The 14,446-nt window shown below is 32.1% G+C and overlaps 1 protein-coding gene across 17 annotated transcripts in view; it reads right to left on the bottom strand.

Annotated features, from left to right (window-relative positions):
- Positions 1-1,301: 1,301 nt before the first annotated feature.
- ctrip (E3 ubiquitin-protein ligase ctrip) overlaps positions 1,302-14,446 on the bottom strand; it is a 201,006-nt gene continuing 187,861 nt past the window's right edge. For all 17 annotated transcript variants that reach the window (XM_067128935.1, XM_067128938.1, XM_067128937.1 and 14 more), the window contains 3 exons: positions 8,809-8,955; positions 7,579-7,894; positions 1,302-3,565 (listed from right to left, as the gene is read on the bottom strand). In XM_067128935.1, coding sequence (XP_066985036.1) covers positions 3,369-3,565; positions 7,579-7,894; positions 8,809-8,955 — 660 coding nt within the window. In that variant the 3' untranslated portion in view covers positions 1,302-3,368. The remainder of the gene's footprint in view (positions 3,566-7,578; positions 7,895-8,808; positions 8,956-14,446) is intronic.

Below are 14,446 nucleotides of genomic sequence, written 5' to 3'. Positions count from 1 at the left end.
CACATAACTGGCCAGCCCTATACTGTAACTTACATTTTCTACCCACTGGTCCACTTAAACTACTAAATAACAGAAATGACATTACAACAAATAATAAAAATTACATTGCAATATACATTAATCAAACTTAAAATGCATTACTCTATTAAAGTTTCCATCTAAAGTCTGATCCTAATCTATCTTCTCTCTTCTAGAATTTTACCTTCCAAATAGTCCACTTTCCCAGCTTCTATTCAGTCAAACCCAAAATTCTGGACTAGATATGAGCACAGTTGGTAAGTCACATGAACCTTGAAAAGAATCATCCATTCTAACCTCTGAATGAAATGCTTTGCATCAATACCAGTTGAACACAAAAATTAAAAGACTTAGTTTTACAATTATTCAAATGAATTTGAAAATTAATTACAGATACTAAGACCTGTGCGTCAATACACTCAATATGATTCCAGATTTAACATATGCCAAGTATTGTGCTACCCTACCTGGAAAGAAAAATAAAAATTGCAGGCACTGCTAACGAGTCATATTCCAAACCTATGGAGCTTGTACCTGTACAATTATCCTCTATTTCTTGAAAGTATCAAATAATTCTCATTTCAGCTCAACTTCAACAGATAAATTTTATTTTATTACTATTAGTAGTAGTAGTAGTAGTAGGTTAACCAGGCCACTGAGCTTATATCAATAGTTGAAATAAAGCATGTTGCACAGTGAAAGTATGCATCACTAAGTGGAACCTTTAAAGATTGGATCTACTAATGAAACTAATGAACAAAACAGGCAATTCATCACTGTCATGAATGAAGTTAAATAAAAAAGGCTGCCACCTAAAAACTAATCAAATGGTTGAAGCAACACTATGAAAACTTCCCAGAGAGAAAGAGAGAGAGAGATACGAGAGGTTTTGTAAATTACCTTAAAATAGACCATTTTAATTTTTTTACTTTTTCCCATACACATTAGCTGAAAAATCACATAGCTAAATGCAAGCATGAGATTGCAATGCTTATGACTTCATTCTATCCTAGTTATGGTATCCTACTACAGACAACAAAGTAAGAAAAAATACTTGAAGGGTCTATAACTACAGTTCAATATAATCTAACACCAATACAAAACATTCTATGCTATTTGTATCTTCTACCAATCAACAGAACAAAGTGTAAAAGATTAAATAAAAAATTAATAGTTTCTGAAAATTCAATTAATCTTCTAAAAGCAATTGATATGCAAGAAGCTAGAAAGCCACCACCTGCCTATGAAATGTCTCAATTCTTCAAAGGACAAATAAAAATCAATTGCATTATGTGCTGAATTTAATACTCAATGACACACAAAAAATCAAGTGACTAAAAATTACTATCACAAAAATTTTCTACACAAACTGAGGTTCACAATCATACAAAAAACTTAGCTTATACAGTCATAGCTACATTTTAGTTTTGTTTTTTATCACATTTGTTTTTAAAAGTCATTTTATTGTGTGTGATTTCATGATATATAGACATAAATATGATATTTAAGGTAGGCACTGATAAACTGCATGTACTCATACAAAATGGACATGACAGGCGCATGGGAAGAAACAAAAGTATAATAATCGTCATCATAATGTGTTTGCTACAACAAGAATGGAGTTGAGATGTCTGTGAGGTATCTTTTCCTTTAAGAATTTGTGCAAAAAGGAAGTATAAATAGAACAGAAAAACAACGTACTCTTTCTCAAATTTTCCCATCTGAAATATACTTGGAGAAAATTACAGGACTTATAAGAAAAAAAAAAAGAAATAGAAATTCTTGAATCCAGCTCACCACCTGCTCTACCAAACACATTTGAGAAAATATATAAATTAAATAACTTCATTTTTTCCATATGATGGCAGCTTAGGCCAATAGTGAGAGTAGCCTAAAAGAATACCAAAGTTTGTCCGCTCAATACTGCTCATGGTACAGTAAAAAAAAAAAATTTTTAAATCATAACATAAACCATCTCTTGAGCTTTGCCAGTTCACATACCCGATACCTCCTGGATTTGTCTAATTAATCTTCCGTTACAATGTTGTGCTGCAAACTGCAGCAGAATCCAGCAATAGAATAATCTTGTATCAAAAATTATCATAAGTAATCGTTAATATGGTACAAAAAAAAAAAAAAAAAAGTATTCTCATTTTAACTTTAAAGCTATGTTGTTATATTGCAGCCTGATTGTAGCCAGTGTTATCTTCAATTTCCCAATGGCAACATCTCCAATAGGATTCTCTAGGTTAAACACTATAAAACATGAAAATTTCAATATCCAATGAATGAGAACACACTTAACTGCACCAATGCTCATTTGAGATAAGTGAAACTTAAAAAATATAAGAAATGGGGTTTCCTTTGAAAGGCAACATAAGGCTACAATGCCGTGAAAAGAAAATGCATTTTTTGACCTATTACTCCAGAAAAAGCATACGTGGCAATACTTTCCACCACTCCTTTCTTCCAAATGACTAGGATGATGGTTCACAATTAAAAAAAAAAAAAAAAAAAAAAAAAAAAGAAGGGTCCTCCCCCAAATTCTAAGCCCATTAACAACACTAAATTTCCTCCACACTGTAAAAAAGGTAAAACAATGATGAGAAAACTCATAACTAACGAGATCAATTAATGGACTTCATAATGCTTGAGAAATGAGGACAAGAATGATGAAGGAGGCCTTCCACATGAATCATTTGTCACGCCTTGATGTGGTGGTGCCCGCAATCTCCTAGTTCTCCAGTATGCCCAATCTTGTTAACTTCACTCTCTTGCTAAAACTGAGACCAGCTGATTCAAGCAAAACCTGCTTGTTCATGGAAAATATAAAGTTTTGTTTTATTATCACAGTTCACTTTCCACAGTCACTTCACCAAAGTCTTTAAGTCTGAAAATCATAAGGCTATTACAACGAAAGCACTTATAGTAAGAACACTGTCAAATTTCACCACTTTGGGAAGCATACACATTCTTCAAACTTTTTAATATTTGTCTCGGAAGCAGACAATACATACTGACATGTACAGAGTTCAGTGTTTTGTCCACAGGTTTAACATAAACTGCAATAAACAAGTAGCAATGTTGAGAAGGGCCGTTAACATTGGAGAACTTTTGAAAATGCTACCAGGCACATGAATGCTTCTCCAGGAATGAATATAAATCACATGTCTGCTCATAAATGCTTGCCAAATTACGTCTAAAACTTACTTTTCCATACCCTTTCACTTCACCTTCATATTTAGGGGACTGCACCAAATAAAAAGAACGATAAATAAAGATAAAAAAATATCACAATGTGAGGCCCCAAAAAACTGGTGGGTTGAGCATAATTTTATCCCCCTTTTATTTTAGGAAAGGTGGAAGCTATGCTGTCCTTCTCTGGCAGCAATTCCCATTTTGGCACGCATAATCTCGATACTAGAATAGTCAGGTAACTTTAGGTAATTCACGCAAGTCATCACAGATGGGAGGAAGTCATCAGGGTTTTCTCCAGCTTCGCATGTTTTTCTGACAATTGTAAGAGCTGGTGTAAGACTCCTGAAACCTGTCAAGATAATTAATCAAAATTAATAACTTATCTTCCAACTATTATACTGTTACTATGAAACAGGAAAACATAATTCAAAACAAATATTCAACTTATTTTGATGCTACATATTTTCTCCTTGACATACAAAAGTTACTTAAGCTCTGCAAAATTGTTACCTAAAACACAGACTATCAACACTACTCCTCACATGACATAACCCAGATGATCATATAGTAAATTTTCTCTACTGACATTGTAGAAGTCAAGGAGACCATACAAACTTACTAAAAGGACAGAAATACAAGCATGAGAGCTGAGTACCAATAGTATATAGCTAAACATGATGTTATATACAAGAAATGTGTCTAATGTAAGCCAATGCAAGCATGTGTAAGTTAATACTTTAGGGAAAGCATGCTGAAGATTACAAAAAATTTATTTATATATTTACATAATGAAAAGCTATAAAAATAATAATCTGGTAAGAAAAAACTATCAGTTAAGAGTTGAATATAATTCAGGTCTGTATACAAGCTGAATCTGGTTAAAGAACCAGGGTATTCCATTACTAAAGCTGAAAGTTAAATATATGTTAAGTCCCTGCTTTACATACAATATCATTATTATAGTTCTTTGACCAGGTCATCAAGCTAATTCATTTTGCTCTGAAAGGGCTGGCCCAAAGGATTTTTTTTAATTAGCAATTATTTTAAATTTCATTCATCAAATTACAGCTTCTTAATCTTGAAGATAGGTTAATAGAAAATAAATTTCATTTGTTTCCAAAGCTTGACAATTATTGGCAAGTATTTTGTGGACATACACATAAAATACAAAAGCAAATGGATCCTGTGAACTATTCATGAAATATCCATGGCTCAAAAACACAACCAATTCTAAAAAGTTGATAGTAGCTGTGTCATTCCTTATCATATGATTTATTCCACATTCTAACAATGGGCTCAATCTGTTTTAATTTTTTACTATTAAGATTCATTATTCCTTACATTATGCCAGTTATTTATCTTAATGAGTTTTGGGGATGTTATATCACTCAAGGGAACTCCTACATATGATTCTGTCAATATTGCTACATTTTTACCTTCTTCACACAGTTTTTGTGGAGAAAATTTACTTCTTGTACCAGGGTATCTTCTAGATTATAATTTTGAAGGGTTTCTATAGCACTTCTAGTTTCTGAGAACCAGACTCCAGCTGGCGTTAGAGAATTTTTCCCTTGAGAGAAACTTCCTTACATTAAGACCAAAGGTTTGTTCTGTATAAGAACAATTCCAAATTTCCATGCTAGATATCGTTAATAATTTTAATGGCTGATCCTCCTACATATAATTCTGTTGTGAAGCTCTATGTATATGGTTCTTCCGCGTGCTGTTTGTACTGCTATGGGGTCTATGTATATTTCTTAGATAAATATTTCAAGTGTGTGGATGTTTGCATCTAATGTATAATCCTAGGACAGAAGACCTGCAGAATTATAAGAAAATGACTAACAGTCACACAACTGTAGATGGATGTTTAAGAAGGGAATGCTCAGTCCTAGTAAGTCAAAGCCAAAACCTATTACAAATTTCACAACAATTTTATAATTGTTTCCAGGAACCTTAATAAATTCAGTACACTACATACAGAAGGGATATAACAATATAACTATTTACTCTAATACACTGGGGTAAGTAGATACTTCAATATGTCTAATCATTCAACAGGAATATTTAAAGAAATTTAATTCTTTATCCTTAAATGTTGTTTACTTATACAATTCTGGTTGCTCTGAGTTGCTGTTCAACCTTACTTGGCATTCCTGCAATGTGTTTATACACATAGTGGGCACTGTGAGAGAAAAATGAACTATGGGGTAACTATTTGGGGTCAAGTCAAGGTCTACTTCATTCCTAATTAATTTCAGACTGCTCTGCTTATTGTGCTGATGTGTTCCAAATGTAATGCATAAAATTACATTGATGAGTGTAGCTCTGTTACCTTGTCTTTCCTTCTATTGTTCCTCGCTATTTTTTCAACTATAGTACTCAGTTTTCATCATCATCATAGCCTCCAATGGTGAATGATGCAGGGGACTTATGTGAATTCCAACATTGATGTCCAGTATCATAATTTAGTATACTAAATATTTTTATGAACTTAAGAATATTATGATTTAAAAATACTCATAGTAGCATGAGTCTTAAAATGGAGAAGCAAATCCACAGTTATGTATATGTACATATATTTAATGAGAAGCAAATCCACATGTATATGTACATATATTTAAAGATAAATCAATATAGATTTATCTTTAAACATATGTATATATACATAACTGTGGATTTGCTTCTCCAATATTATGATTATTAAGTTTTATAACGTTCAAAACTGTAAGGGCATTTAGGGGTTGCCCAGTGTTTTTTATTTAGTTTTTGAAAGGTAAAAATTAGAGCAAGGGTGAATTTCAAGTTGAACAGAAGTGTGTGAAGAAACCAAGGATGAGAAAAAAAGGGCAGAAGTTACCTCAGGACAAAACAGATATTCAAAAGAATCTGTTATTCAATCTGGACTGCTCAAGACACACAATAGGCAGCTTACCAATATGGGGTCAATGAGTATCAGAAAACTTACCTTGAACTTAAAAGTAATTAGTTTAAAACTACTAAGTTATAAATTTTCTTATTATGATTAAAGTTTTGAATTCCTCACAAATGATTATATAAAGTAAACCTTCTTAGTATATTTAAAACTGTTCTAATGAGTACAAGAAATTTTTTCTACCTGTGTAGACTAGCAGTTGCAGTGGGTTTTAAGACTAGTACACATTTCTTTAACTACAGAGAAGGCTAATTTAAACAAAAACTGATGGATTGATTGTAGAACCTGCAAGGCCAAGACTTTCTTAATAGCAAATAAATGGATAAAAACTTACCAACCAAGAGTTGAAACCTGTCTGTACTGTATTCAAGTGTACAAAACTGTATCACTCCAAAGAGGATATACATACTATATAGTATAAGAAAAATGTTCAACTCAAAAAAAAAGTCTGTGCCATGCACCAAAAAATTTGAGTAATACCCTTCCAAATTTGTTTACATTCGCACATAAAATGCACAAGAAAAATTGTGAAATAAGATCTATGTTAGCAACTCCTCCCAGGCTGACTATAAAATAATGTTTAATAATTGATTTTATATACAAATTTTAAATAAGACTAAAATCAACCACCACCACAAAACTGAATTTCAATTTCATTTACTATTCATTTGCTACTCCCTACTAAGGACATAAAAGCCATCTGTTGAAGCAGATTCATGTGATTTATATACTGTGTTATCAACACGATTTACTAAGGATTGATTCCAGTTCACGCTAAAATGGATTAACTGACAGCATTTTCTTTTCAAACCAGATTATGACAGACTATCTCATTATTAAAAACGCACTCAACAATAGCATAGATTTGCAAGGCCACTTAACAGTGGTAGTTACAGTTACCATTCAGCTCTCTGCATACAGTCATGGAATTTCTGGTTTCATTAACCCATACAGTAATTAAAAATAAGAACAAAGTGGATGACAACAAATCATCATTATCCACAGTTAGTTAGTTATAAATGATTTGTTTAACCAGACCTCTGAACTCTTTTAAAATGAATTACTGTGGTGTGTGTTTGTCACAAAGAATGCTCAAACCTCTGCCAGCAGCATCCCCTGTGTGTACAGATTTCTTGTACCTTGTCAACATTTTAATTCGTTTATGAGAGAGAGAGAGAGAGAGAGAGAGAGAGAGAGAGAGAGAGAGAGAGAGAGAGAGAGAGAGAGAGAGAGAGAGAGAGAGAGAGAGAGAGAGAGAGAGAGAGAGAGAGAGAGAGAGAGAGAGAGAGAGAGAGAGAGAGAGAGAGAGAGAGAGAGAGAGAGAGAGAGAGAGAGAGAGAGAGAGAGAGAGAGAGAGAGAGAGAGAGATTTTAATGTTCAATTTTTCCCACTGCAGAGCCTGAAATAAATAAAAGGACACAACTAACCTCCAACAGGTAGCCTTGGAGAACCCGTGACAAACTGCAAGAATGACCTCTGTTGAGCAGGATTGTATTCTGAGAGGATCTGCAGTAAAAATTGCACAGCTTTTGAATTGTGTGTGTATCCATGATCAGGTCGACAACACTCAGCAAGCTGCTTCATGTCCCACTGTGAAGAATCTGATGATCCACAGAACAACTGTTCCAGTTCTTCCGGGTAGAACACATGGAGCTGGGTTAAAGGGAACACACATTCAAAGCCCTCACGGAGGGCTTCCATTTGCCTCCTGACCCCTTCACGGACAAGCCACTCTATTACCAACTGAAAAGAGATTTGAACAGCTATCAATCTTGGAAAATTTTACTAAGAAACTTCAAGTAATTTTTTAAATCACTGTACTTGTCATAAGCATACAAAAAATCAGTAAGGCATGGTTGACAATTTAACTCTTAATACCTGAAACAGCATGATAATGGCCTTGTTTAAAATTGGCAACCTGCCATGTATTTTTTAGAAACTTTGGAGGCCTGGTTACATTGCTTGCTATGCAAGGAAAATATAAAAATAATTTAGTCAAAAGTGAGAGTTTACCTTGATGACTGCAATTCCAAAATGTTTTGCTAACATGTCAGTAAAAGTGTTTGACATTTTGCATTATTTATCAGTGTTTGAAGTCTAAATATAATAACGTATACATTTCTTCTGATTCAAGTATATTAAGTCCAAGTGTTCAACTAGTTATCAAGATGACTGATATGTAGAAAAGTTTTGACAGGTGCTTTGGCATGTAGCCTATGTTTGATCACCGTACATATTTACCACAAAGCCAAAATAAAGGAATATTTGTTTCTCAAAATTGAGGAATGTTTCCAGTTATATTAGCATTGAAAAAATACATATATATGTTTAATATGAGATACATATTTATTAGCTTCTTATTTGCAAAATTTACTTACGGCTACATTGCCATGTTCAGCCAAGCACTTTTAAGGAAGTTCTTAGCATTACATCATACAGTTCAAAGTATCAGCTAATGATATAAAACTTTCCATACTCCTGACGAATTTTGGGTGTCTAAGCATGATCTAGAGTTTATGCCAGTAATATTTACTGCAGTCTGATTTCAAGTTTCATTAATACTAAAAAATTTCATACTATCCTACAAGGGTTAAGATTTTCAGACAGACTTGAGAAATTGATATAAAAATATTTCCTTACAGTACCATATTACACACCTGTACATATTGATCAAGATTATTTATAGTAACTGCTATATCAGAACCACCTTTCCTGAACTCAATATTAGGATAGCCAGGCAAGGTGAACGTTAATGCCAAATCCTCCACACTAACACCATCGACAGTAAGAGCATCCAAACGAGCCTGTAAAGCAAATAAAAATTACATTAGTACATCACAAAAAAGTCACAATATGAAGTAATCAACAAATATCAAAGTTCTTGAACTGCTAAAATATGTAAAAATTTTCAGCTTTTACCATTAATCATCAATATTTTCCTTAACATATCTCTTTCAGGTCATCAACATACATAGTGATACACGAGTTACAAAAAAAAAAAAAAAAAAAAAAAAAAAAAAAGCCAGGTTGCAGCATACTTGAGCATGTACTAGGAACTACAATGGTTATGCAAGTAGTGATTTGTCTATTGTGCTTCAACAAACCAATATGACAATTATACTGTATTTACATATAGTTTACATCAGTTTAGTAATAAACCATAAAAATCAACCTTGAAACTTGTATTACATACTACAAACAGGTTATGTATACTTAAGCAAATACCGATACCCTAATAGTTTTCCCTCAATCACAACTAAAGACCAGACAAGCCAGAGCATTATGTGATGCTCTGCAACCTAGGTTATCCCAGATAGGCAAAAAAGTCAAGAGATGTAATCTAAGTGGATCAAAGTAACAGTAGTCCAGACCCTTCATACAGATTCTAGATAATTTGGACAAGTTTTGAAATACCAAAGATTCTATTAGAAATTCTAAAAACGGGTAAAATTTAAAAACCTATCAAAATCATAAAATGCACTAAAACATATGCAATAAATAAACATTTACTAGATATGAAATTTGAGAAGTTATTTGGTTAATGCAACAGGCCTGTAGCCTTCTACCTGAGCATGGCTATTCAGCACATATTAAATACTTGTTACAAATGAAATATGCAATGAGAAGCTTTCAAAAAGATATAAGGATTACTTTTGCTGACTGATTTACCCACACAGTAATTACATTACAAAAAGATAACACTGCTTCCTTGCATTTTTAACTTGTAACTTATGGAACATTATCCCACCGTGCGAAATAATAGTTTATCACTTTTAAACACCCTACTGCTTTTACGTTGTTTATCTTCGTTTGTTAGACATGACTCATAAAATGTGTTAAAAGGACAAAATTGCTTTACATTAATAACGTTAAATAACTGCAAAAATAATTATATCTATTTTGTAATTATGAAATGATTACATAAATTTCATGGGCAAATTCACTATGGTTAAAATTAGAGAAAATGTAAGTTTAGTAAAATTAAAATTCTTACATCATACACCATATATGAAATGACCTTTTATTGAATTAAACTATATAAAAATTATTAACCATTAAACGTCGACTTGACGTATCGTACGTCGACTAAAATTGTCTGTCGGGCACCGAGTGGACGTACGGTACGTTGACTACAAAAAGTTTTTTTTTTAAATATTCGCGGAAAAATAGGTATAGGCCTAGTTTGCGAAAGATTTTAAATCACGCGACTTGAGGGATGCTTGGAGTTCATGGATCACGCTGTTGTTTTGTTTACAAGCGGTACCTAGCCGCGCATGCGCGAATTTCTTTCTTCTCGCACTACAGCGCATCAGCAATGCATCTCAGAAATTCTGTAGTCACTTTGTCGTAATTTTTGCACCGTTTTATATTAGCCATTACATAAAGTTTTATATATGAAAAAGTGTGCAATTTCATGTAGAATACAACAAAAAACAACCCATGGTTGTAGCTTTTATAAGTTTTGAAATATTTTCATATAAATCACGATAAGTGCCAAAATTTCAACCTTCGATCAACTTTGACTCGACCGAAATGGTCGAAAAACGCAATTGTAAGCTAAAACTCTTACATTCGAGTAATATTCAACCATTTACCTTCATTTTGCAACAAACGAGAAGTCTCTAGCACAATATTTCAATTTATGGTGAGTTTTTGAAAAAAACATTTTTCTTGTGTCTGCACTAACTCTGCTGAAAATCTTGTAAGAGCCTGACGCCATCTCTTCCAAACATGTGTGTTCGTCATCCATCGGAGTGGACAAGACAAAAAGAGCATCTCGTTTTCTTTCTCTAAAGGAACGTAATTTCAACCATACAATATTTCCGTCTGTTTCTCCCTAACCATTGTTGTCTTGATGTATGTACAATCATCACTACTTGCATTGCCATGCAAGCATTTTAATCATGTAGTCATAATGTTCCAACGAATCTTCTGTATCAAACTGTGTGTATGTTTCTGTTTGTGAAGACGCCAAACGTCTCGCCACTCCGATGTTTGGAAGAGAAGGCGTCAGGCTCGTACAATCTCAGAAATTCTTTAGTCACTTTGTTGTAATTTTTGCAGTTTCATATTAGCCGTTACATAAAGTTTTATATATGAAAATGTGTGCAATTTCATGTAAAATACAACAAAAAATAACTCATGGTTGTAGCTTTTATTAATTTTGACATTTTCATATAAATCAAGATAAGTGCCAAATTTTCAACCTTCGGTCAACTTTGACTTTACCGAAATGGTCAGAAATTGCAATTGTAAGTTAAAACTCTTACATTCTAGTAATATTCAATCATTTACCTTCATTTTGCAACAAACAAGAAGTCTCTAGCACAATATTTCGATTTAAGGTGAATTTTAAAAAAACTTTTTCCTTACGTCCACACGCACTAACTGCTGAAAATCTCAGAAATTCTTCAGTCACTTTGTCGTAATTTTTGCACCGTTTTATATTAGCCATTACATAAAGCTTTATATATGAAAATGTGTGTAATTTCATGTAGAATACAACAAAAAATAACTCATGGTTGTAGCTTTTATCAGTTTTGAAATATTTTCATATAAATCACGGTAAGTGCCAAAATTTCAACCTTCGGTTAACTTTGACTCGACCAAAATGGTAAAAAAATGCAATTGTAAGCTAAAACTCTCACATTCTAGTAATACTCAATCATTTACCTTCATTTTGCAACAAACGAGAAGTCTCTAGCACAATATTTCGATTTATGGTGAATTTTTTAAAAAAACTTTTTCCTTACCTCTGCAAGCGCTAACTCTGCTGAAAATCTCAGAATTTCTTTAGTCACTTTGTCGTGATTTTTGCACCGTTTTATATTAGCCCTTACATAAAGTTTTATATATGAAAATGTGCGCAATTTCATGTTGAATGCAACAAAAAATAACTCATGGTTGTAGCTTTCATCAATTTTGACATTTTCATATAAATCACGTTAAGTGCCAAAATTTCAACCTTCGGTCAAATTTGACTCGACCGAAATGGTCGAAAAATGCAATTATAAGCTAAAACTCTTACATTCTAGTAATAGTCAATCATTTACCTTCCATTTTGCAACAAACGGGAAGTCTCTAGCACAATATTTCGATTTATGGTGAATTTTTGAAAAAAAATTTTTACGTCCATGGCGATTCACATTTAATTCATGCATCATTTTGTGATAATATTTTCTCTGTGTTGCTTTGATCATTTTACAATTTGTTATATACCAAATTAATGCAATTTAGTGTACAATACAACGAAAAAAAATTACCTCATTAGCTTTAACCATTTTGCTCACAGTGCGATTTGTATACAATATATGAAATTTTTTTTGCGCTGTCATATATTCCAATATTCATATATGATAGATATTTTTTTCATTTCTGATGGTTGCATACTAAACTTCATGCAATGACAAAAAAATGAGCCAAAAATGAACTATTAATCTTAAAAACTAAGCATGCTGTGATTTTTTGAAAAAACTTTCTTTCTGCTTCGGTGCTAACTCCCAAACCCCGCCAGCATACGGCAGACACTTTTGTAAATAAGCTCGGTGTTTAAGGGTTATCAATATTTTGAAAACTTGTTTTTGCAATAACTGTATGTATATATATATATATATATATATATATGTGTATAAACATATTTGTATATTATATATATATTATATTATATATATATGTGTATGTATATTACACAAACACACACACACACACACACATATATATATATATATATATATATATATATATATATATATATATATATATATATATATATATATATATATACATATACATATACATATATATATACATATATATATATATATATATACATATATATATATATATATATATATATATATATATACATATATATATATATATATACATATATATATATATATATATATATATATATATATATATATATATATATATATATATATATATATATATATATATATATATATATATATATATATATATATATATATATATATATATATATATATATATATATATATATATATATATATATATATATATGATTGACAAAATAACTGATTGGAAACAGTGACTGAATATTGCTTGAATATGATATGGGAACATAGTTTTGGCCTGACTGAAGTGTAGAGTGACCTTGACACCGACTTACAAGTCATTCGTGGTCACCTCACAGCCATGGATAGACATCACCTTCACAGCCGGGGAAAGGCAATGCTATTTCTATGGCATTAATTAACTACTTTTAAGTATCTAATTTTTGTAATAATGATAAATGTACATCTACAAGTACTGACAAAATAGTTAAGATTAAGGTGGCCTTGTGCCAGCAAGGGATCTTAGAGCGCCAATTCATTATACCCCTGCAGTTACTTAGATGTAAATACTGTATGATGTTTATCTAGAAAATTTTTTTATTTATAAATGGCTATATACAGAACAGTAAATCTGTGTAAACAATCAGAAAAATATGTTATCGTGCATAGGCTGTGGAGAAGAAATGGACTGACGACAAATCCTAAGCAGGGCAGAGTAGGAAGGAGATTAAAATACCTGGAAATGAAAAACAACCCCTATAATCTTAAAATTATAGCCTCAGGGTTTATCTCAAAGACATTCAAAGGTCTGTCACGTGTGTGTCAAGTTGTTGTTTTGTAAAATTGCCAACAGGGCAGATCTTTAAACACCATGACAGAGAGGTCTCTTTGTCGTGGGTTGAGCATAAATAGAATGCTGACAATATATGGTACTCTTCACTTATCTTCCAAGAAGTAAATTTAATGTATATCATATTGATACTGCCCTAATTACTACAAGAACATTAAACATAAACTTCATTAAAAGACACTTTTCCATGAAAATTCATTCAAGTTTCCCTCTCTCTTAGGCAAACACAAGACAATGACTTGATGTCCACACTACCATCCCCAATACTGGAACTATAGGCATATTTGGGGAAAACATCCATAATTTTGTCTAATATGAGTAATACAAGGCAAGGAGCATGCATGTGTTGTATCCAATTTTCAAATCTAAGCATACATACCTTAGGTTTTATGTGCACCCAATTTTCAATCTAAGCATATATACATTGGATTTTATGGGTATCTATGTTTACAACTCTTGATTATAACATTAACCTATACAAATCAGAATATGCTATAATCAAAACCTAAGGCAGATATGTTTAACTGATTTGAGTACTGAAATTGGGATTTGTTTCTTATAAGCTTATATTATATACTGGATGTGATTATCAAAAATGAGATGGAAATAAATGACTAGTCACTCTAA

The sequence above is a fragment of the Macrobrachium rosenbergii genome, chromosome 27 (genome assembly GCF_040412425.1).
Source record: "Macrobrachium rosenbergii isolate ZJJX-2024 chromosome 27, ASM4041242v1, whole genome shotgun sequence".
NCBI classification, from domain to species: Eukaryota; Metazoa; Arthropoda; class Malacostraca; order Decapoda; family Palaemonidae; genus Macrobrachium; species Macrobrachium rosenbergii.
The sequence above is the reverse complement of the archived record's forward strand: the minus strand, read 5'-3'. Positions and strand labels throughout refer to the sequence as shown.